Source organism: Elephantulus edwardii, unplaced genomic scaffold, assembly GCF_000299155.1.
Source record: "Elephantulus edwardii isolate Elephantulus edwardi_28Jun2011 unplaced genomic scaffold, EleEdw1.0 scaffold00046, whole genome shotgun sequence".
Lineage (NCBI taxonomy): Eukaryota > Metazoa > Chordata > Mammalia > Macroscelidea > Macroscelididae > Elephantulus > Elephantulus edwardii.
This window is the reverse complement of record NW_006399796.1, coordinates 14,861,138-14,886,654: the sequence shown is the minus strand read 5'-3', so window position 1 is coordinate 14,886,654 and position 25,517 is coordinate 14,861,138. Positions and strand designations below refer to the sequence as shown.

Sequence of the window (25,517 nt, the reverse complement as noted above, 5' to 3'; positions counted from 1 at the left end):
AGGAAAAGATGGTGAAACTTTGTCTCATTTATTTGGGGTAGGTTTTCTCTGAGGAACCAGTCCTCAGAGAGCTGGGGGAAGTAGAGGGTCGGTAAAAGAGAGGAGATCCTCAACCCAGTGGGTTGATCCAGTGACTACGAAAATGAGCTTGAGAGAGAGCCCGAGTATGATGCAGAATAGGACAAGGCTCAGATCTATTGTTGACGGGGTCGCTGTGAGTCATAGTTAACGTGATGGCGCCTAACAACAACAGCACATGTCCCCAGTCAGACGGAGCAATGAAGGATCCACTGAGGAATGGAAGGAACCCAAGTTTTGGATGTTCTTGGCTTTTGGTAATGACAGAATAGCAAATCCATAGCTGTCATATAAAATTATAAAAATCTCAGAAGACTCTCTAAAAAAAAAAAAAAAGAAAGCTGGTGAATAAATTTTTAAATCATTAACAGCAATAAGAGATGGCAGCATGCCATATTCTCAAAGTTTGAGAGAGTACCTTATCTTCAATTCAATTTATACAAAGACTTCGGTTACAGAAGCTCCACATTCCAGCTTCTTCTGCAGTTCACAACTGATGCCACAGAAGCAAACACGAGCTCTAAAGCTCCTGATGCAACATAAAACTATTTGCCTCACATGAGATGCTTAGAAAATAGCTTCTTATTCAATTTCATTAATTATAAATTACTGTAACTTAACAACTTTTATGTAAGCCACCTGTTAAATACTCTTCATTTGAAAACATTTAAAAGCCAATTAATTTCATGAACAAACACCCTCTATGGAAACTAAGTGGCCCAAATAACGTCTTTAAAAAAATTCTTTATGAAAATAACAAGTCTATTTAGTACCAGAGATGTTAGGAGGATTAGATACAAGAAACTGTTATTAAAGTATAAATGTCTTTTTAAAAAGAAAAAATTCCTCTCAGTGAGGCTTGTCCCTCCTTCCCTCTTGCAGGTAACATCAGGTAGACTCATGGTAACCCAACCTGCACTGTGCTCCACTGTGTTTTCAGCAACTGGTTTTGTAGGATGCAGATGAGCAGGCCTTTCTTCTCAGTTGTTTATGGCATGGACTTAAGCCCCTAGCTTTTCAGTAGCAGTAAGCTTGTTAATGACACATATCACCTATGAACTTCCTCAGTAAACTACCCAAGCTTCAAATTCCCTAAAACATACACAAAATGGTTGTTCATGGTAGATTTTACTCGTTCTATAAAACTTATTATTCGCCTGCCTGGATCAATGTCTTGGGCACACGGAGTGCATTTATCTATTCAGCAGATTAGAGCCTGTTATTATCAGCTTATTGTGTTCTTCTATTCACTGTGTTCAGTCACTAATGTTAGTTAAAGCTGAAATCACCCATGGTGAGATAACTACACTTTAGAAGTCAGCAAATAAAAACATTTTTTTTAAAAAAATCAGCAAATGCAACAAATGAGGGCTTTTTGTTGTTGGAGGAACCAATTATTAAATTACCCTCTCTCTAATCACTCACACTCATTACCACTGAACTCAGAACTTATTCATAGCTGACCGTCTATTTTTGAGGCTACAAATTTCATACGAGCAGAGTACCTATCTCTCTCCTTAGATCTTATACACAGATGAGCAATTACCTGCAGAAACAAGTTTCCTTCATACATTTTTCTCTCTGAAGGTACAGAGAAACTACGTTCCTTTCCTATTTATTTCCTCACAAGAAAACATCTCATTTGCCTAATTTGTTGTTTTAACCAGTATCACTTCCCTCATTTCTAGGTAATAGCTCCAAATTTGATCCAGATACCCATCTATTTATGACAAGAAGTCAGGTGAAGCATGACCAGGAAAGGGAGAATCAGGACAGGCATAAATGATGAGGAATTTCAAACTCGAACACTATACTCTTGACTCTTTAAGAGTCATTTCTGTCACCAAGCATCGTTTGTATCTGTTAGCAGAAGCGTGTTAACTGGTATTTTATAGATTCCTGGAGCATTATTTTTTGTCAGTGCCTTTAATGCAGCTTGAAGTTCTTCATTATCATTGGCTCTTGTTAACATGGCACTTACTGAAATATTTCAGTGTCAACTAATTCTTTTCGGTACAGTGACTCCGTATGTATTCCCTCCATCTTCTTTTGAAGCATCCTGGATCATTCAAGATTTTATCCATAGAATTCTTCAGTATTAGAACTTAAGGCTTGAATTTGCTTTTCAGTTCTTTCAGCTTAAGAAATGCTGAGCACAATCTTCTCTTTTTATTCTTACTTCAGCTCTTTACAAATTCCGTGCTAAAGCTTTGCTTTGTCTTCCGGAGCTGCCCTTTGAAATATATTCATTTTTCACCTTTGTACCTCTTCCCTTTGTTTTGGCTTCTCAATGTTATAGTGTAATTTTCACTCTCTTCTGATATCCATTTTTATCTTTTCCATCTCCTTGTCTTAAAAAAATGGCTTTTTGTTCTTCTTTATGGATATAAATTAAGTTTCCATGGCAATATCCTGTGGAACAATATCTTTGATTATCATTGTACAACTCATCTGTTTTTCTATGATCAGTGTTTAATCCTTTAAACAGGTGGCATATAATCAAGGTCCTATTTTGGTTCTTGTGGTGGTCTTGTTTTTTATTTTCTTAAGCCTCAATTTGATCTTGCAGACGATTAATTTATCTATTTGTTCCACGGCCAGCGTCAGGCCTGGTTTTCACTGCGGATATTAAGCTTCTCCAACAATTCCTTCCACAGATGTAGTCAATCTAATTCCTGTACAATCCCATCAGGTGAGGTACATGTGTCAATTCTCCACTTGTGTTTTGTTAAAAAGAGATACTAGTTCAAAAAAAAAAAAGGCAAAGTACCACAAAATAAAAACAAAGACCCTTTACACACCTCTCTCCACCTCATTCACCCACTCAAAATAAAAACAAACCACCACACACACAAAAAGATGCACTAAATAAATCATTTAACATGCAAAATTCAATCATTTCTTTTCTAGACTTAATTCTGTCACCAAGTCCCGTTATTTTGACATCTCTGAGCTGTGTTGTTGAAGAAGAACACTGAACATCCTACGGATGGCCAAGAGATTGAACAGACATGTCTTGGAGACAGTGCAGCAGGAGTGTTCTTCGGAGGCAAAAATGATGAGGCTTTGCCTCACATACTTTGGGCATGTTGTTAAGAGGGGCTAATCCTTGGAGGAGGACATGATGTGGGAAGGGTGGAGTGTCGGCGAAGGAAGACCCTCAACCAGGTGAAGTGACATGATGACTGCTGCAACAGGTTCTTGTTTTAGCAAAGTGTGAGGATGATGTAAGATAGAACAGAATTCAGATCTTTTGTTCATAGGGTTGCTATGAGCAATACTTGATTTAACTGCACCTAACAACTATTCCATCTTCATTGTTTCCAACTTTGTATTCCAGTCTCAAATTACTACTCACACATCTTGAATACATATTGGTAAATTTGAGATTGCAAAAACTAGTAGAAATACTCAATCTCCTAGGTGTGTATATTTGAATAGTAGTTGTGTTAACAAGTGAATAACATTTGTATTAACAGGTCTTCCTTGTATGTTTATGGATAGTATTTTTTTATGCTCACTTTTTGTACTTAAGGATGTTGTTGTTGTTGTTATGTGCCGTCGAGTCGCCTGCGACTCATAGCGACCCTATGTACAACAGCCCTAAACTCCGCTCTGTCCTGTGCCAATCGCACTGTCTCCGACACTCCCATCCCAATTATCCCAATCACTGAATCAATCCACCTCATAGAGGGCCTTCCTCTCCTGTGCTGTCCCTCCACCCTCCCAAACATGATGTCCCTCTCCAAGGACCGGTCTGTCCTCACAACATGTCCGAAGTATGTTAGACGGAGCCTCAGAATCCTTGCCTCCAAGGAGCCACCCGGTTTAACCTTTTCCAGGACAAATCTGTTTGTTTTCCTAGCAGTCCATGGTATTCTCAATACTCTTCTCCAGCGCCACAGCTCAAAGGCATCAATTCTCCTTCTATCCTCCTTGGTTATTGTCCAACTCTCTGATGCATAACAGGTGATTGCGAAGACCATGGCCTGTATCAGACGCACCTTAGTCTCCAAAGAGACACCATTGCTCTTCAGCACTTTGGAGAGGTCCCTAACAGCAGACTTTCCCATGGCAATGCGCCTTTTAATTTCCTGGCTGCTGGTGCCAAGACTGTTGACTATGGAGCCAAGCAAACTAAAGCTGTGTACTTAAGGATAGACCTTAAATTTTTAACAGTTGTACTCGAACAACACAACAGTGTAGAGTGGCTGGCACTTGTCAGAGATGCTTGGTATTTTCCTAAGAAATTAATAACCCTCCACTTAAAAATTATCTGGCCAGTTTAAATAACCCATCAGGTCTCTCAGGCTAACATTTATTACACATCTCCTTTCAGTATCACTGCAGAAATACATATGTGTTCATGTGATACAGAAGGAAGTAACAGAGAATGTCAGTCTAGTAGCCAGGCAAAAAGGTCAGAACCAGTAAGAAGGTCAGAACAGGTTAAAGCTCTCTGCAAGTCAATTAAAAGCTCCCATGGCAAGCAGAGACAAAGAAGCAGTATTCTGACTAAAAGGAAAACCATTCTGAACTCATACTACAAAGCTCCCTTAAAATTAAATGGCAACAAAGAAGGAAAGCTCTTAAGTTCTAAACCAGTGTTCAACTATGTTTGTATAATGTCTACATAAAGCAATTAGGCTAGGCCAAGAAAGACATGAAGCCACGCTTTACGAGCTTCAAGACAGGCTTTACTAGGAATGGTGGTGGTGTTTCTAGACTAACATACTGGTGGGTGGGATGTTATGTACGTGTGTGGTACATTTAAGTGGTGAGAGAAGAGTAAAGTTCTTTCAAAAGAATTCTAGGACTGACATGCTGAAGACCTATAATACACATCAAAGAGATGTACACCTTACAATCTTTCAACTCATGAGTTTAAGAAATGCTCGGAAAGCTAGTAACAAGGATAATAATGTAAGCATGAATCTCAGAGATCAGGCAGCATTCCAAGCATGTCCCAAGGATTATCTCATTTAATCCACTTGTATTAGTATCTCCATTTTTGAGATAACTGAGAAAGGTAAAGGAATTTGCCCAAGGTCACAGTACTAATAATGCAGGGGTGGCAGAAATGAATGCAAACAATCTTACTTTGGAGTCTATTCTAATAATTAGTGCCCAATGGATATACTAACATTTTATTCTGAAAATTTGAGTAGCTATGGTCTGATTAAGCAAAATATTAATTAACATCTCCATTTTATTTTTGCACAGAAACACACACGTATAATGAACTTTAAGGTGAAGTTTACTTGACAGTGGTATTAATAAAACCACCATACCTCTCCCTGAGAATTTTTCAATATAACCTTCACATCTTCTCCAGTGCCCCAAGAATTCTGGTTCTTCCAGATGAGGTCAGTAGGAGGACTGGCTGTGACCCCAGCATTTGCAGCCCAGATCTAAAAAAAATGAAAAGATACCAGTATACTTCTATCCAATTTTTCCACATATCAATAGTATCAGCACAATGAGACTTGAACATCCTGTAAAACTTTTAGGATGGTTCTAGAGGTCTACAGATCATTTCCTAGCTTCAGACTTGCTGTTTTAACTAACTGTATGTCTAGAACTCCAGAATTCTCAAGGTCTCAGCTTTTCATTTGATAAATGAAGATGCTGATACAGGGCTCTGGTATGAAGCTGCCTACATACACAACCTAGGTCATCTGTATCAGTTGATCCCAAGCAAATTATTTCGCTTGTCTCATCCATAAAAATGGGACAGTAATGGTATGGATGATGTGCGGAACTGTCCTGAAGAGTAAATGGCTACACAATATAGTAACTATTGGCTCACTCAATGAATAATAACTCTCATTATTATTAATATCCATTATTCTTTAAAACTCAAAAATCCAACTGTATGCTCTCAAGTGGGAAGTGACTCACAGCTGACCCTCCAGCAAGTTTTTGTTGTTGCTGACTACAGTCAAGTTGAGCACCACTCATAGCCACACACTATGAACAAAAGGCCTAAAGCCTTTCTATAGCTCAAAGAGTTTCCAGAGGCATGTGGTTTAAGAAGTGGATGTCACTCCTGCTTTCAAAGCAGGTTTTTAGAGGCAATAAATTATGTGGGAGGACACTGTCGATACCTCTCCCTCGAAGCAGCTGATGGACTCAAACCGCTTGCCTTTGGCACTGCAGTGGACTAAAGCTTCATTATTCCACAGCATCATGGTATGGTTTGTAGGGAATTGCACTGCTAACTCAAAGGCGGTGCACATCTAGTGGTTTGAATCCACCAGCAGTTCCAAGAGAGAAAAATGGGCAATCTCTTCCAATTGTGGTTTATAGCTAGCAAAAACTTGCTGTAGGGCCAACTATGCATCAGTTCCAACGCCACGATATTGAATTTTGCATTCCATGATCATGGGCATCATTTCTGAGCTATACTGTTTCCTGTACTGCCTCATCTTCCAAAAGTGCCTCTCAAAAAAGTGCCCACAGCAAGAACTGATGTGCTAATGTCTTTCAAACTTTCTTCAGCAAATAGCCTATCCAGAATATTGAACTTTTTACCAGTCTAGATGAAATTACTAGTGGTTAACAATACTCATATATAATGTCAGTAACTTTACTGTTTAATTAATCTAAAATTTTAAAAATGTGTTCTAAACCTTGGTTGTTCAAGGATGGCAGCTGAATCTCATGTAGATTTTAAGCAACTTGAAATGTAGCCAAGTGTGAATCTAGATGAACTCTAAGAATAAAATATGCTTGCCAACATCAGATTAGAATATTAAAAAAAAAATTTTTTTTGGGGGGGGTGTGATTTTTAATGAAAGTATATAGAGGTTGGGATTTTATTCACTCCTTGTTGCAAATTTTCCTCTCTCCCTGAGTCCACTTTGCAATGCACCTCTTATTCCAGATTGCTGTTAGCCATATAATGTCTAATCATGCATTCCATTCAGACAGTTCAGGCTGGACTTGGTCACCAAAACACCTCCCAGATGATTCTAATGGAAACCTTCAAAGTTCAAAGTTGTTGTTTTAAACATGCTCTAGGATTAACAAATTACATTCTAATCTTTGTGCCAAGGAGTATCTCCTAAACTACAATGGGCTACAAGTATCAATCAGCAGATAGTGATTTATATCTACTTGAAGCAACAAAAAGAAGTCAGAGGTTTTTAAAAGTCAATTACCACTCTCAAGAAAACAGAATTTTTAATATTGCTTGTGATGTCCTATGAATGTCAAAAAGACATTCTAGTACCTATTTCTAAAATGCTTCTATTTAAAGCCAAAGAATTTTCTGAATGACTTTTATATCTGTTATTTTAGAAAATTAAATAGTAACTAAATCTACTTACTGTAACAGTCTGGCCTGCCTTCAGCACATATCTTGAGGTATATTTATAAATCACTGATGTGTCTCCTATTTTTCTGATCATCTCCCAGCCTCCCATTGGTTGATCCTGTTTAGAAGAAAATAAAACAATGTCATTTGAAATATACAGATTATAAAACAAACAAATCAATCTATATAGTTAAACAGAGATCGCTTTATGTTTATATTTGCTGAAAGCAATGGCTTGAAGCAACTACGTTATTTTAAATCTGAGGCAAGTTATTTCAAGATAGGGAACCATATTCTGTAGATAAATGAAATCATTAGCACTCACTCAGTCAGTCAGTCATTTCTCTATTTATGGACAAAACTACTCCCTGCATCTAGCTAGATTTGGGTCATATTTTCCTCAGTTCTTAGAAAGCATATTATGATAATGGCTGTGAAAAGACATATACCATTTTACTTCTCAACTCTGAACAAATAGAAGTCCTTACAGAGAGTTAATAACTCATCCTTGTGGCAAAAAAAAAAAAAAAAAAGGGACCAAGCATGGGGGGCAAAAGATTAGCTTATAAAGAAGGGCTAATAAATAAAACCTCTAAGTCATAAAGGCAGAACCTCTTCAATCTTCTACTATATTTTATAGATGGCTTCATGAATTTAAGTAAAAAGGAAGAAAGAAATTCTTATTTTATGAAGACTGCTGAATTCAAATAAAGGTATAGTTATTAAAACCGTAAGATAAACTAGAAAACTTGTGGAGGAAAAAGGAGTATGTATTTTTTTTACCTGTTCAGAAGTGTTCTTCAAGCGGATGAATTTCCCATCAACATCAATCTCTTCAATGCAAACATTCCCAGTGGCTGAGGCGGAATGAGAGATACTGACGCTACTGCTTGCCTCAGATTCTTCTACATCGACTCTCTTCCGCTTTCCTCTAGTTGTACGGACACTGCGACTTGAAGAGGCTCGTGATACGGTCACACGAGAAGACGGGCTTGGAGACAGCTTCAACCTTTAGAAGAAAAATGAAACCGTTTATGCACATATGCCCTTCTTCTTTTAAAGCGAAAGATATTAACAAATTATATATTAATTTCTTACTGTAACACATTCAGTCTGCTAGACAAAGGCAAGTAATAGTCAATTCTCATCATAAATAGGGAGCTCTGGTGCCTTTGTTGTTGTTAGGTGCCACAGAGTATAACCCATGTTAACCCTATGAAAACAGATTTGATCCTTGCTGTATCCTGTGCTATCCTCATCATCTCTAACACACTGGAGCCCACTGTCGCAGTCACTGTGCAAATATATCCCATCAAGGGTCTTCCTCTCTTTCACTGTCCCTCCACCTTTCCAAGCATTATCTCTCTTTCCTGTTAAGAATAGCCTCTCCTAGCAGTATGTCCAATCTATGAGAGACAAAGCTTCACCATCTTTGCATTTAAGAAGCACTTTGGATTAACTTTGTTCAAGACATATTTGTTTGTTCTTTTGTCAGTCTATGGGATATTTAGCACTTTTCTACCTCCACACCACAACTCAAATGCATCAATTCATCATCTATCAACCTTATTGAATGTGCAGTCCTCAGATGCACAGCAAGTGACTAAATAGACCATGGCTTGAATAAGGAGCAATTGAGTCTTCAGGCTGACATCACTTCTCTTCAGTATTGTGGAGAGATAACTGACAGCAGCGGTCTTGTCCAAAGCAATATGTCTTCTAATCTCCTAACTGCTGGTACCAAGAGTGTGGATTGTGGATTCTAGCAAGACGAAATCACTGAGAACTTCAATCCTTTCTCCATCTATCATGATGTTGCTGACTGACCCAATGGTGGCGTCCTTTGTTTTCTTGATGGTGAGATATAATCCATATTAAAGGCTGAAGTTCTTAAACTTTTTAAAGAAAGTGTTTTCAAGTTCTCCTCACTTTCAACAAGTAAGGTGTGTCATCTCCTTAACACTGGCTGCTGACGAGTCTTCCTCTAATCCTGATGCCACATACAGAGTCTGGCTTTCTGTTCCCTTACTCTGTTCAGACAACAGCTTCTTGGTCTACATATAGGTTTACACAGCACAATTAAGTATTCTGGAATTCCCATTCTTCTCAATGTTAGCCATAGTCTATTATCATTCACACAGACAACTGCCTTTGCATAGTCAAAAAGCACCGAAACCTATTCTTTTGGTATTCTCTGCTTTCAGTTAGGATCTATCTGATATCAGCAGTGGTATTCCTGGCACCACAGCCTCTTTGAAATCCAGTTTGAACTTCTGATAGTTCTCAGTCCATGTACTGTTCTAGCCATTTTTTAAATGTTCTTCAACACTATTTTGCTTACATGTGATATTAATGATATTGTTTGTATTTTCCACCTTTTGTTGGATCGCCTTTCTTGGAGATGGGAACAAATATGGACCGTTTCCAGTCAGTCGGCCAGGCAACTGTCCAAATTTCCTGGCACAGACTGATGAGTATGTCCAGAACTGTATCTGTCTTGTTAGTTGAAACATGTCAATTAGTATCCCATCAATTCTTGGGACCTCATTTTTTTTGGCCAATGGCTTCTATGCAGCTTGAACCTCTTCCTTTGTTACCACTGTTACAATGTTATACTGTCTTGTGTGGTACTTCCCATAATTCTGTGTCTTCTGTGTCATATTTTTTTGTGTTGACCAGTTTTTTGGTACAGTGATTCTGTATATTCCTGCTCTCTGTCTCTCTCTCTTTTTTTTTTTTTTTTTGGTGAGCAAAACTTGTATTTAGAATTAGCCAACTGGACTCAGTTTAGATGATCCCAATTTTGTTGGCAACATCCAAAGCATTATAGTCAGGAGGAGGTCGAACATAGACCTTCTTCTCTCCATCAGGCCCAATCAAAGTGTTGACCTTAGCCACGTCAATGTCACAGAGCTTCTTTACAGCTTGTTTAATTTGGTGCTTGTTGGCCTTGACATCCACAATGAACACCGGTGTGTTGTTATCGTCTATCTTCATGGCTGACTCAGTGGTCGGGGGAAATCTGATGATGGCATAGTGGTCAAGCTTGTTTCTCCTGGGGGCGTTCTTCTGGGGGTAATTGGACTGCCTTCGGAGTCTCAGCGTCTTAGGCCGCCAGAAGGTGGGTGACATGTGGATCTTTTTTGTGTATGTGTAGCTGTGGATGCCCTTCAGGACTGCCTTCTTGGCCTTCAATCTTCACTTTCGGCACCATATTCGTAGAAAGTGCCCTCTTCTTTTGATGCATCTTGGATCACATAAGATTTTGCCCATTCCATCTCTCAATATTCTACCTCAGAGTTTAACTTTTTCACTTCTTTCAGCTTTAGAAATGCCCAGTGAGTTCTTCCATTTTTAGTCTCTGACTCCAATTCTCTGCACATTTCATTAAATATTTTGCTTTGTGTTCTTGAGCTGAACTTTGAAGTCTTCTGTTTGGGTCTTTTACTTTGGCATCTCTTCCCTTTGTTTTGGCTTCTTGAGGCTTCAATGCAATTATCAGTCTCTTCTCACATCCATTTTGGTTTTTTCTTTCTCCTCTGTCTTTGTAATGATCTTCTATTTTCAATGGATAATATCCTTGATGTCATCCCACAGATCCTGTGGTCTCACTGGTATTCAGTGCATCAAATCTGTTATTGAGATGTTTTTTCATCACAGTGGTAAAGAACTGGGCTGCTTACTCAAAAGCACGAAATTTAAATCCACCAACAGCTCCATGGGAAAAGATGGGCAATCTCCTCCCACGCAATTTATTGCCTTTGAAAAGCTATGAGGTCTGTTCTGACTAGACAGTACATAAAAACAATCTCATGACTAAGATAAACTTATTTATGCTAAGAGGCCCATCAATAATTTTTGTTAAGAAAGTAATAATGTTATAATATTTATTCTCTAATATTTTTCTCTAAGAATAAAGTAATCATAATACAGCTGACACAGTAAGTCTGAAAAACAAATGGTAATAATACCATCCCAACTATCATCCACTGTTACATGCTTTTTAAGACAAAGTTGTAATTTAGTATGTAATATTGGGATTTATTGATTTTTTATTCCCTTTAGACCATTTCCTGAAAATATGATTAAAGAGTTATATACAATAAAGAAGTCTTAAAAAGTACAAAGTTTCATTTAATCAAATTTAGTATTCCACAAAGACATCTAAAATCTTAAAAGATGATGAGTTCATGATAAAATTTAAATAACAGGAATAAAGTAACATTGTTTGAGCAATATTTTCTGTTGCTAGGACGGAAATATAGTTAATTACAACCTTTACTCCTAGTTTTAAGAGAAATGAAAGAGAAATACTAAAAACTGCCCAAGTGTTATTTTCTAAAAAAGTATCTTTTAAATAAAAAGGTAGGGTGAACAGCAGATGAGAAGGTAGGCTTACAAGAAATTACTTACCGTTCTTCTTCGCCTTCTAAGAGCTTCCTGTAAGCACTGATTTCCATGTCCAGAGCTAACTTTACATCAAGAAGTTGTTCATAATCATTCAACTGTTGCTGCATCTGATCCCTTATTTCTGCCATCTCTCTCTCTTTGTCCGACAGCATTCGACGAGAGTTGTCTCTTTCTTTAGCAAGCAAGTCTTCCAATTCCTGAATTCTTTCCAAACAGGCTCTAGACTTCAGAGTCAAGCAAATACATTAGCATTTTGTAGAATCATAGCAACATTAGTACACAGCAGCTATTTTAAAGCATTGGCTAGATGGGAAAATTAAAAGAAGTCTATGACATCTCTAATTCATTAGAATGTAAGTAATTTCAATTTTAAGGAAACAAAACCAAAATCCCTTAAGTTCACATTGTTCACAAGAAAAGTTTTTATTTATAAAAATTTAAGAAGAAAACATGCTCCAAATGGTTTCTGTAGCTGGTCAAATAAAATTGGTTAGTAAGCTGTCATTTGAGAAAAAAAAATCAGGTCTGGCACTAAGTACAAATTTAAAAAGTGAAGAAATGAAGGGGGGAAAAAAACCCAACCAAAAACCAAACACAAAACAACACAACAGACAGATACTCATTGATAGAGAAATTGAATAGAGAAATCTATTCTGAAAATTGTTGGGGAATATTCAGACTGAAAAAATAGAACTTGGGTTACTAAGTGGAAGGCACTAACAGTATGTGGTAGCTCTATTATTTCAATGCCCAAGCCCACTGATTGAACACAGAAATATGAGTATACAATATATAATTTATAAACTATTACTTTTAAATACAGAAATTTTATACACAGTATAAAAGAAATGAGGGAGCTCTGGTGGCCTACTGGCAAGAAGCTACACTATAAATCCCAAAAGCACACGGTTCAACTCCTACCAGTTGCTCTGTGGGGAACAATGGACAATCTCCTCTCACACAATAAACAGCCTCTGAAAACCCACTGGAGGGTGAGCTATGGGTTGGTTCCAACTCGATGGTACACAGCAACAGTAAAAGAAATGAGAAAATATGTATCTTACTTCAGAAAATTAATCTTAGTTCACTGAGTAATTTAGTCTTCTGAATTTCCCAGGACAGCATTATCAGATGCCTCAAAAAATGGCAAGTATAACTAACTCAAAAAGACTGAAGGACAGCTTAGGCCCTTGGAATCTCAAACACCTGCATCAACAAGGAGTGAAAGGGTACTTGCTAAACAAAAAGGAAATCTTAGAGCTGGTAATGGATTTACGGCACTCTCTTTTTTTGTGGATCTTTTGTAGTGTACCCATGCCAGAGTTAACAGCAGCCGCTAAGTCTGCCCAGCTCCATTGCATTACCCAGGGGCTGAGAGCACTGGCAGGGGCTAGACACTTAGAAAAGGATAGAAAGTAAAGTAAATCTTAAAAGGGTACAGAGTAAAAAAGGAATTACGTTTTAATAAGTATTGTGCAACTGTTGGTAAATTTATAGGTTAAACAACTGATAGGAGTTTGAGCAAATAATAGATGTTGTAAACATCCTGAGGAATCGTGTTATAGAGAAGGAAAAAGGAAGTAAAGAATGAAGAATAAAGTACAGCATGAGAATCTGAGAAGTCTCTATGAACTTGTTTAAATAAACATATATACGACTGATCACAAACATAGGTATGTATAAAAAAATGTGCTAGTAAAACTGCATCCATTACCTAGCTTGAGAAGGTCTAGAAGCAATTATATGCCAGTGGTAATGAATGTACTCAATGCCCTAATCTTAAAATATCTAAATACCACTCTCTGATAAAAAAGAATCCAAATCAACATTCATGGTAACAGCAGTTGATAAATCAAAAGATGTGTTCCATTGTGAAAAAATCTGCTCCAAAGTGATAAAGAGCAATGATTTCAGTTTAAAGACTATGGTGCACCAGATCCAAACCACAATTATTTCTTATGTATCTGAAATTTGGACAATCAATCAAGCGTGACAGAACAATCAATGCCCTTGAATTGTGAAGTTAGAGAAGACTACTGAATACCCAAAAGAACAAATAAGTCTGTCTCGGGACATGTGCAACCAGGATGTTCCTTAGAGGCAATAATGGTGAAATTTCATCTCACATAATTTGAAGGTAGCTATCATGCAGTCTTGGTGAAAAGACATCATGCTGGAAAAGGGAGAGTGTCAGAGAAAGAGAGGAAGACTCTCAACAAGATGGACTGATAAGTAATGGGAACAACTGGCTTGTGTATATCAGAGATGATGAATATGGCACAGTTTAGGGCAAGGTTCAGACTTAGGGTTCACTAGGAGTCTTCCTAAACTTGACAGCACCTAACAACAATAAAATCTCTCACGAAATTTACAGTCTCTGAAAACATGCTGGAGGGTCAGCTATGAGTTGATTCTGACTTGACAGCAGTCAGAGGGTCTAATTATGAGGAAACTATCAGACAAACTATTTGATAGACAGCTCAGGTTATTAGGCTAGTCCTCCTCAAGAGTACCAAAGCCATTTAAAAAGCAAAACAAGGATAGACACACAGAAGACCACAGACATAATTCTCTGAAGAGAAAGGGCGTATTTAAAAGAAAAACTTGTGAAGGCCAAATAGTGTGGCCTCTACTTAATAATAATGTAATGCATCAGTATCTGTCTCTTAGCTTGGCAAATGCACCAGTGTAACACTAGATGTCAGCAATGGGGGCTGGGTGTGGAAATTACACAGAAACTGTGCTGTCTTCCTGTAAACTCAAAATTATTTTGTAAAAAATTTATCTGTTGAAAATCCAAGTAGTGTTTGATAGTCAGTATCACAAATATTTTAAGAGTGATATTAAAATTAGTCCCTGGCCACAGAAGAAATTGCATTTTCATCTCAACATAATGATGATGAATCACGTAGTGATGAAATTGGTCATCAGCCCAGTCCTGCTGAAGAGGAACCGCCTGCTGAACAGGAGCCCGAACCTTGCAAGGAGAACTTAGATAAGCTCTTCAGTAATGGTCGTAATAACTATGTCATAATTGCTTTGGTGATTGCCATCCTCCAGCAATTTGGGTATATCTATGTCGTTGAAGGAAAACCTTGCTAGGTGTTGGACCCTTACCGAAGAAGAGAAAATGTCTTTTGAAAGTCAGCAAAAGACCCTTGCTACAGAAAATGTACTGACTGAAAAAAAGGAAATAGAAACCTTACGGGAAAGACTCACTGAGCTGGAGCGGAAGCTAATCTTCGAACAGCTGCATTCAGATCTGTTTGAAAGACTGTATGTTGAGGCAAAAGATCAAATTGGAAAACAAGAAACGGATGGAAATACGAAAGGGAGCAGGGGAAACCAGAGGGCACAAAAGAAGTCAAAAGAAACGTTTTTGGGTTCAGTTAAAGAAACATTTGGTGCAATGAAAAATTTAACCAAAGAATTTGTGAGGCATCATAAAGAAAAAATTAGACAGGCTAAAGAAGCAGTGAAAGAAAATCTGAAAAAATTTTCAGATTCCATTAAATCTACTTTTAGACATTTCAAAGTTACCACCAAAAATATCTTGGTGCTCCAAAAGAAGCAGCAGCTAAAAAATCAAGAACAGTTTATCGAGCGCATTTATACCCACAATACAAGGCGACAACACAAAAGCACCAAAATAGATTTCCTTATTCCAAAGTTTACAGATACATCATAATGACTGCGTTTCCCCCTTTATTTTTTAGAATCATGACTTCTCATCATGTTCAGATTTGTGATGAGTGGTTAGTGACATACTCAATTTGTGTCTCCATTAGTGACACAATGTAAATTCCTCAATTTACCAATGTATTTAAAGAAATAAATATTTTTATTTCTCTTAAAAAAAAATAAAATAAAATAAAATTAGTCCCTGGCCACAGAGAACTTATACTTCCCAGCATCTGGTCTGAGAATATTTTTTTTTAAAAGCTGAAACCTGAAGAGTTCGGTTACTATACTTTTTTAAGAGAGAAGAACTAAATTCCACCTTTCAAAAAAAATTTTTTAAAGTCTTAAAGTTACTTTGAATATTTTATATATTAAATAGAAATTTGGTCCAAAGCTACTGGTTGTAGAGCAAAATATAAGAACACAAGATTCTGCCATTAACGAGTTATTAGACCCCTGGCAACCTATAACTAAATCTAAGCTGATTTGGGAATCTTTTTTTCTATTTTGAAAAAGGAGCTCTAATCAGATCATCTTTATGTCTATCATAAACATCTGAGTGACTTCTAATCATTTTGGTATTTTTTGGTTTCTCCTCATGTTAGAAAACAAGATGTTCTGACACAGTGACTAACAATGGGTATAAGTACATTACAGATGAAAATGGCTCAGCATAAAGCAGGCTTCAGTTTCGTTGTTCATCAAGTCGTTACAGGAGGCAGTCAACTTGACAACACATACTAACAACAGAAAACAGAACTTAACTTTTTTGTTGTGTTCAGACTATAAGAGTTTCCAGAATCTGAGTATTAGGGAGGTGAAATTAGAGATATTTGGGAAGTACCAATGTAAACTCTTAAAGACAAGACTAGCCAACCAATTACTGTGTTAAATAAAAAATATTTAGAAATATTTTAAGTAATATGAAGTTCTTAATTTCAGAACATAAAACTGCTACCATCTATATATTACTCAAACACACTAAGTCACTATTTAAACACTATGATAATTTTAAATAAGTTTAAGAGGTACTTCACTAATATGAGTCTCATAACAGAGAGGAAATTCTTATTGCCTAACAGCAATATGATGAAATGAGACATGACTAAACTAAAACTACTATTAAGACAGATAGTGGAAAAATATTACAAGAGGTAGTCTCTCTTTTTTGATATTTCCAAGGCACAAATTTACAAACTAGTATAAATACTCCTCAAAATACATTATGATGAAATCTATTAACAATGAAGAGATGGAAGGATTTCTCTCACAATCTCTATACAGAGAAACTAGAAACTATCCCATCTGAAGGAGTGCTTCCTCTTCCACTTCCTAAGATGTTAAAAACTAAACAGAATTAAAAACATCTAACTGGTATTAACAAAAACACTTGCATGGATGGTAGCTTGAGTTCCCTGCCTGCTCCAAAGGACCAGAGAGGGATAACTTCCTGCTATGGGATTTATCACCTCAGAAAACCTGCTGGAAGGGTAGCTATGATTTGGTGGCAATGAGATTTTAAACAGGAAAACTGGGATAAGCACGTAAAACTGGTGCCAAAAGAATCCAATACAAAGTCAGTCTGTAAAAAGATCAACCACAGGAGAAAAATATCCACGACAAGTATATCAAGTGGCTAAAGCTGCAACTAAAACAAAAACCGGGGGTGGTGGTGGTGGTGTGCAGATAAAAGTATAACAGAAAGCAGTAACTAGGACAAGATTTAATAACTAGAAAAAAGAATAAATGCAAACACATAGTAAGGAAAACAACCCAGCCCATGGCCATCAAGTTGATTCCAACTCAAAGTGACTATGAAAAGCAAAGCAAAACTACTCCTACATAAGGTTTTCCAAGGCTGAAAATCTTTTCTGGAGGCAGACAGCCACAGTGTTCCCCCGTGTAGCTGATGGGTTCAAACCACTGCACTTTCAGTTAGTAGGTTAGGCTTTTAATCACTACACCACTAGGCCTCTTCTAAAAATAGAGAAAACTATTTTAAAAATAGTATCAATTAGGCTAGCATACTGGAAAAAGGTTATCTGATAAAGTCTTAAAAAAATACTCTTTGAAGACAAAGGGTCTAGTAGTAAGAAGTTGTGGCGCAAACCAAAGACACGCAATTCGAATCCACCAGCTGCTCCATAGAAGGATGGGCAATCTCCTCCAGTGTGATTAACTGCCTCTGAAAAACCCACTAGAGGATCAGCTATGGGTTGGTTCTGACTTGATGGTACACAACAATGAAAAAACAAAACAAAAAAGAACTGGGAACCAAGAAAGAAACCCATTCATTAGCCTGACAGCCCCATTTATTAGCCTGAAAGTCACTAAATTCATCTAGTGCTGCGGCAGTTAATCAAATAAAGTGATTTCTGCTCCACTGTTACATAAAAATGTCAAAATACTATCAGAATCAAATAGTTTAAAACAACTTAAAAATGTTACAAGTAATAAAGACAAATGATAGGCAAGGGAAAGGCTTCTAAGTTAACTAGGTTATTGTGGTTTTTTAAATTTATTTTATATAATTCATATTCTACTTTGGATTCTAAATTTCTGCAATAAATGTCATCAGTTTTATAATCAGAAAAACACATCACAAAAAATAAGATAGTAAAAAGGAAGGAGAAAAAATATAGGTCATAGGGCAAATAAAGTTTATTCTTATATGCAAAGTTTTAAAACAATATTTCTTCCCTTAAAACGACTGAAGTTACTGCCCGAAGAGTTAAGATAACATTCATTTACGAATGCATTCCGAATACTCACAAGGTGTTGTGTGTACTCTCTGTCCAAATAGACATCTCCCTTAAGTCAAAAATTAATTCAAGGAGTAACTGGAGTATACTATGCACTTACAGGTATCTCGTGAATGCAACCAGCACCAAGCTTTTTTGTATTAATGAATGGATTCGTCTCCTCATTCTTAACACATATGCAAATTAATGCTACCTCCCAAAATTCTAATTAAGTATCTTAACCACCTAAAAAAACCCCAACAAACAAACTCAAAACACTATCTATAGAAACAAGGCATTCAGAAGAATTTGTACACTTATTTCTTCACTATAATTTTCCAAATGTGACAATAAAATAGTGCTGAGAGTAAACCAAGATAAAAAAAAAACAACCTGCAAATAAATAGGTTGCTCCTGAGGGCAAGTTCCTTAGCTCTGTCTAACTTAACAATTAGTAGCATCTGTTCAAAGGATGCTTTCACCATGTAAAATGACAAAATCTGGTTAAAGCACAGGCTAGTAATAGTATCATCCCTAGTAAACAGCAGAAGTGTAATTGGGCAGAACAAAGACTATTATGACAGATCTGACCTACAAGTTCAACTTTAATTCCTCTTAGAGGAAGATGCTTACCTCTTTCTGCAGATTAGAAAGTTGAGATGAAAGGCTTTCAATTCTCATACGACTTTCCATCAATTCTTCCCTGGCACTGTTGACAGAAGAAGTGTTCATTTCTGAAGAGAGTCTGGCATTCTCAAGCTAAAAGAAAAAACAAACCACATCTGTCTTATCTAGTAAATTAGAGCTAACAAATGAGGAAGCATGAATCACCTCAAAGCATTTGAAACACATAAAATTACTGGTAACTAGCTGATGAAATATAGGAAAGACATCATGAAGCTTGCTGACATGGTGTAAGTTACCTCTAAAGCCCAAGTTTTACATGAACTTCTCACATATAATCTTTAAAATGCTAATATAGATATATATAAAATATATAAAATGGATCTTTACACAAAGTCTATTACTTCAACATTTCACTCACTGTATTTTCTAATGTTTCAGATAATAATGATAATAACAGCGGTAGCAATCTGACCATGGTAATTATTGTCACAACACAGACATCATACATCCCTAGCGTACTAAATTTAACAGAGAATATAAAGTCTGTTATTACAAGTTAGAAATGTTTGCTGGTATCCCTTTCAGAAGCAGAAACAGCTCTTCAGGCATAAACAATATTCTTCCACATATCTACATTCTATTTTGTGTGTTCTCAAGGTAATACTATCCCTGAATAAGATAGTACCAGATAGAACAGGAAAAAAAAAAAAAATAACAAAACATAAATTCCTACAAAATGGCCAGACTTTCTAGACTGAGAAATACTAGGAAAAAACCTTAAAATGATCACCTTTGGATAGGCTTTACATTTGGAAATCAAACCATTCCCAGAGGTCACCTTAGAGACACATGCCATATTAGATGATATTGTCATCCATGCTCTTTCAAAGAATTACCTTAATGAATTCAAACAATAATTAAGAACAAAGATGATAAGAAAAGGGACAGAAAAATTAGATTCAGGGAAACAAAACAACTAGAATAGAAATTAATCTTCATATTGAAAACTGTCATTGGTATTAATGAACACTATGTACAGATGTTGTTAAATGAGAACTAATTTGCTGTGTAAACTTCCACCAAAAACACGGTATTTTTTTTTTAAATAATGAGTATGTAAGAAAAGATGATCAACACTTGTTAATGGAAAAAAGTATTAGCTGGCTTAAATTTATCTACTAAAGCATACAACACAATGATAAACGGAACAAATCATAAAATCATCATCACTGATTAGAGTAACCCTACTTTCATCTAACAATTCCAAAACCAAGTAGTTTATAAAGAACTGTATTTCTGAGCCCATGAAAACCGCAGGAATTCTTTTAAGAAATTAAAAACAAAACAACACCTAGTCAACAATTATACAAAGCACTCTTTCATGTTCTCTGAAGTTTTAAGTGTTCAAACAACTGAAGAGTATACTCACTTTGGCATGGTAAGTCTGCTCAAGTTCTTCCTTGTACAGCTTCACCTGGGCATCATGCTGCTCTCTCATCTCATGAAGGGCTTGAGCCAGTTTATATTCATACTCAATCTGACGCCCAGAATCCACCTCTACCAAGCGAGTTTCATGCTTCCTCCTGGTCTCATTAATCTCCTGAGGAGGGAAACGATTTGACATAAAACAAATTACTCACCTTGTCTACACTCATCTGCATGACAACCTGAAGTTTTAGATCGACAGTTCTTTGCATCTGTCTTAGGGCAGGCATCTAAATATGTATTTGAGTCTTTGAGAAAAATCTTAGTTTAAGGAGAGATGCTGAAATAGGACTAATGTGGCATTCTAAGCCCTTGAAATCCTTTGTTTCATTTAACTAGTGACAAACTGCACTAGAAAGAGAAAAAAAAATCTGTTTTCAGGGACCTCTCTAGAGCACTAAGAAGCAATGATGTCAGTCTAGAGACTAAGGTATGCCTGAGCCAAGCCAGGCCTTCGCAACTGCTATTCATCAGAGAGCTAGACAATAACAAAGGATGATAAGATGATTTGATGCCTTTGAGTTGTGGTGCTGGAGAAGAGCATTAAATATACCATGAACCAAAAAGAAAACAAATAGGTCTGTCTTAGAGAGGGTGAAAACCAAGTTTCTCCTTGAAGGTCAGGATTTTGAAGCTCTGTCTCATATATTTCGGGTGTGTGGCCAGGAGGGACCAGTCCTTGGAAAAGGACATCAATGCTTGGCAGTGTGGAGGGACAGAGAGCACAAACAAGGAAGACCCCAGATGAGATGGACAGATACAGTAACTGAGACAATGGGGTTAGGTGTGTTGAAGTCAGTGAGACAGGCTCAGGCTAGGACAGGTTTCAGAGCTATTGTACAAAGGGTCGCTATGAGTTGCAGGCAATTTGACGTCAAGTAACAAAAAGCACAGTTTATTTATTTCTCTGAAAGCAATGAATGGCCTGGATGATATTTTGAAGTACTATAAAGTTACAGAAAACGGCATTCACGGAATATTAATTGTTTTTCAAAACTACTGAAAATTCTAAGGGCATCTCTAAAACAAAAAAATTGCATAAAGAGTTAAATATATTAGCCAGAATTTCAAACAGAAGGCTCATGAATAAGAAAACAAGTTTCTTAGACATACTAGGATGGGACAAGGCATAGCAAGCTACTTTACACAATTTCTTTTAATAACTAGTACTAAATTATCACTAACAACTGATAAGAGATTTCATGAACAGTTACTACTCAACTCAAATACACATGGCAATTCACCTGTTAAAGAGTAGAAACAGCAGGTATGATCCTTCTACTCTGTTTTAATGAACTGCATAAAACTGGAAGGGGAAATCTGATCTGCGGTGAAAAATAAATCAAAAAAAATCAATACATTGTCCACCTAAGCTTCCAGCTGGGAAAATACATCTGTCCTTAATGGCAAATAAAGAGGCCAGATGAGATAACCCAATAAAGTTTTTGTTAATGTACTAATGTATCTTATTTGAGCATTCTTCCCTATGCACTTATCTCTTGTTAACTGCTAAAGAGGAAAAGAAGCTTGACAGAAATACAAGCCAAAAATAAAAATTCTAGTTACACTATTAACCTCCTTGAGTTCAGATGTTGTTGTTGTTTGATGCCATCGAGTCGTAGAGACCCTGTGAATGAACAGCCTGAGCACTGTTTGTACATAAGAGTTTCTGGAGGCAAGCCATTTCGGAAGTGGATGCCACTCCTGAGTTCAGATAGCATTTATTAAAGCAAATGAAAGATTTAATATAGTAAAAACCAAGCAGTTACTGATGACTTTCCTCCCTTTCCTGTCTTCCTTACTCCCATATCCCTCTTTCCTTCATTCTTAATTGTTCATAATAAAGTACACTTAAATATGCTTCTTAGAATTATATCCTCAGTATAAAAGAAATGTTTTGTAATACAATCTTAAGAAGGTAAAAATCTAAATTTTAAAGATGTTACCCAAACACTCTAAAAATATTTCCCACATGTCATTTTTAATATATTATATACAGCCAGTGATCTTAGAAAGAAAAGAAACATACATGCCTCACTTAAAAATGAAGAACTGCAAAACAGTAAAACTAAGTGATGATGGATTAGGACATTTCTTTAAAAAAAAAAAAAGAAAAAATTTAAAGTCATGTAAAAATACTTGATTTTTATAGACCAAAATTATTTCTGATAATAGCATCATGGCAACATTAACTATAGTCTTATAAGCAACTTTTCATGCATTATATTTCAATTTGGTACTCACCACTCAATTGAAGAAAAAAAGCCCTGTAAATCATCAGTATTTCATTTTTTTATTTTCTTAGTATTTCATTTTTAAAGAAAGAAAATAATTCAGGAAATGGCCAAGATGAAACTACTTAACCAGTAGACTTTGTACAAATATTTATTTTAACATTACACTGGCATAAAAATTGCACTACTTTCTAAAACATCAATTATTTAACTACATGTTCTCCAGCCTATGTATTAATTCCAATCCTTTTCAATTTTGAAAGAGTTCAACTCTTTACAAAATCTTATTACTTTCTCCGTTTTACAAAAGTTATTTTAACCTCTCTCTTATTTCAAAGGCTTCGTACATGATATTCTGAAATATTTATATAAAATACCTATGTAACTACAAAAGTGGGGGAGGAGGTAGAGTAGTTGCTAGGGTGGCCCCCAAGGATTGCTCTACACCAGCATAAACACTAGCAGCCCTGGTTGCGCACTGGTGAAGCACCTGGTTGTTAACCAAAAGGTCCTAGTTTCCCTACCACAAGTCACCCTACAGGAGAAAGATCAAATAGTCTGCTTTTGTAAAGATTTCAGTCATGAAAACCCTATGAGACTGCTCTACTCTGTCCTGTGGGTTAGCGTGAGCCAGAAGTGACTTAATAATAATGGACTGAGTTTGGTTTGGTATTCACACTTTATGTGATTCCTTCCATACAATATTGGGGTTGATCTGTAGAAGTGATGGTTTATACACCTTCTGTTATTGGATTATAGGAGATATTGCAGCTTCAGTCTTGGGGTGTTTCTCTCTCTCTCATCACTCCCTCTTGGAGGAAGTCAAACAATAAATAGTCCAAGGAGAAGTTCTGTGGAGGAGAACTCCCTAGCAAAGCCACGTGAATGAGCATAGCAATAATTCTTTCAACCAAGGGTAATAATTTGGCTGAAACCTCATGAGAAGTTCTGGATCAGAACCCCTCAGGTATGCTGCTCTCAAGTTCCTATACTTTTGAAATGGAGAAAATGTTTACTGTTTTAAGTTGCTGTTGTTGTGTGTTGTAGAAGTTAAACCAACTTACAGCTGACTGGGTTTACAAAGGCAGTAAATAGCACAGGAGGAGACTGCCCATCCTTTCCCTGTGGGTTCAAGCTGTGTACCTTTGGGATTGCAGTACAACTTATCACTATGCCAGTAGAGTTCCCTAATTTTTAAGTCGCAACAAATAAATAATGTAAATGCCTAAACATGTTACAGTAGTTCACTGCTGTGACCAAGTTTTATGTTACATGAGATAAATGTACATGTTTACCACTACAGCTAGACTTCCTAAATATAGCCTTTTAGCAGCAGTACTCACAAACTACATCTTTTAAATGTCACCATCTTTTAATATGAACATTCAATATGTATTTTAAATAGAGTGATAATGTTTTCTAACTCTCCTTTACCTCTTAAAAAACTAAAAGCACATGTAGTTACCTCTTCATACATGTTTTTACGAAATTCCAAGTCCTCAGTAAGGCTCTGACAGCGATTCTCCAAATCCACTTTAAGTAAAGTTTCATCAGCTAACTGTTTTTTGGCAGCAGCTAAGGAGGCTTCCAACTATAAAATGGATAAAAAGTTAAAATAATGTAGTAATAAATTTAAGGAACTTACAAATTAAATCAAATCAAGTAATTACAATTTATACACATTTGTACTATCTGAATAGCTCATTTTAGCCTTTATTAAAGAGCAGGTGTACATTTAATTATTAGTTCTATCTACAGGTTGTCATATCTAAACAACTCTCAAATTTGGAAATGGGAACCAGGGAATGGAAAGAGAACTATGATTCATATATCAAAACTCAAACCAAAGATTTAGCTAACCATTTTCATTGTCTCCTGTACCCAGGGCAAGAGACAAAAAGCGTAAGAAAGAGAAGGGGGAAAAAAAGTCCTCTAAAAAAAAAAAAAAAAAAAAGGAAAACAGACCTACATAACCTAGACAGAATTGGGAACTGACAGATATAATCTAGACAGAATTGGGAAATTTTCTCTATGAACTACTTCAAGACTTTTCTTTAGATGACTTTTTTTCCCTAAAGCTACCAAAATCAGCAAGCACACTACAAACAAAAAAACACCCCACAGCTTATGACAAGATGAAGCAATCAATCTGCCAAATCACCTCAAGAGTTTACTTTACCTGAGCAATCTGATCCCTCAAGTCTTCCAAATCTCCCTCTAAACTCTTCTTGTCACCAAGTGCAGTAGCCAGAGCCGCATCTTTAGAATTCAGTGCTGCTTCATACTCTCGAAGTTTGATCTGGGCTCCATTCAGATCAGATTCTTTCTTAGCATAACTGTAAGACATTAGAAAAACACAAGACATCAAAATCTTAACTCGCACTTGAAGCTTTCTCTCCACTTTATGGTAGAAACAAAAGGATCAGACCAAATAAAGACCACCACAAAACTAGTTTTAAGTTGATAAACTCTTCCAATGTCACATGGCTGGACAACATGTTGAGTCACAAAGAACTCCCTAAAGATCTGTGATGTGTTGGATTGTCTTTATAATAGTCTCCTGGATTAAAATTCATAGCTTCTGCCAAATGATTGGATAAGATTGTGCAAATGGATGTTTATGGCTAACCAACAGATTGGATAGCTTAGTATTAAATGCAAACAAGGTGCATGGTATTTTGGTGGGGGTAAAACCATGCAAATAAGGGGTATAGCACCCTAATAAGAGGATTTGTTAGTTTTTTTCATCTTAAAATGAGACATTCGTAAGGCAAACGGGAGGTTCTTACTAGGACCAAAATTGAAGAGCTAAAAGCGGAGTGTACACTTTGGATCCAAGATTTTTAACCACTGAAAACCTTGATGAGAAGCCAACAAAAGAAAAATGGTTGCAGCAAAATCAGGAGCCCAGAAGATAGGGCAGTGGATTTCTCAGCTCACAGA

General features: G+C 36.5%; 1 protein-coding gene across 1 annotated transcript in view; it reads right to left on the bottom strand.

Annotated features, from left to right (window-relative positions):
- LMNB1 (lamin B1) overlaps positions 1-25,517 on the bottom strand; it is an 82,106-nt gene that overhangs the window by 10,485 nt on the left and 46,104 nt on the right. The window contains exons 2-9 of the mRNA XM_006886008.1: positions 24,754-24,910; positions 24,040-24,165; positions 20,285-20,455; positions 18,862-18,987; positions 11,810-12,030; positions 8,180-8,405; positions 7,410-7,514; positions 5,370-5,489 (exon numbers count right to left, since the gene is read on the bottom strand). Coding sequence (XP_006886070.1) covers positions 5,370-5,489; positions 7,410-7,514; positions 8,180-8,405; positions 11,810-12,030; positions 18,862-18,987; positions 20,285-20,455; positions 24,040-24,165; positions 24,754-24,910 — 1,252 coding nt within the window. The remainder of the gene's footprint in view (positions 1-5,369; positions 5,490-7,409; positions 7,515-8,179; positions 8,406-11,809; positions 12,031-18,861; positions 18,988-20,284; positions 20,456-24,039; positions 24,166-24,753; positions 24,911-25,517) is intronic.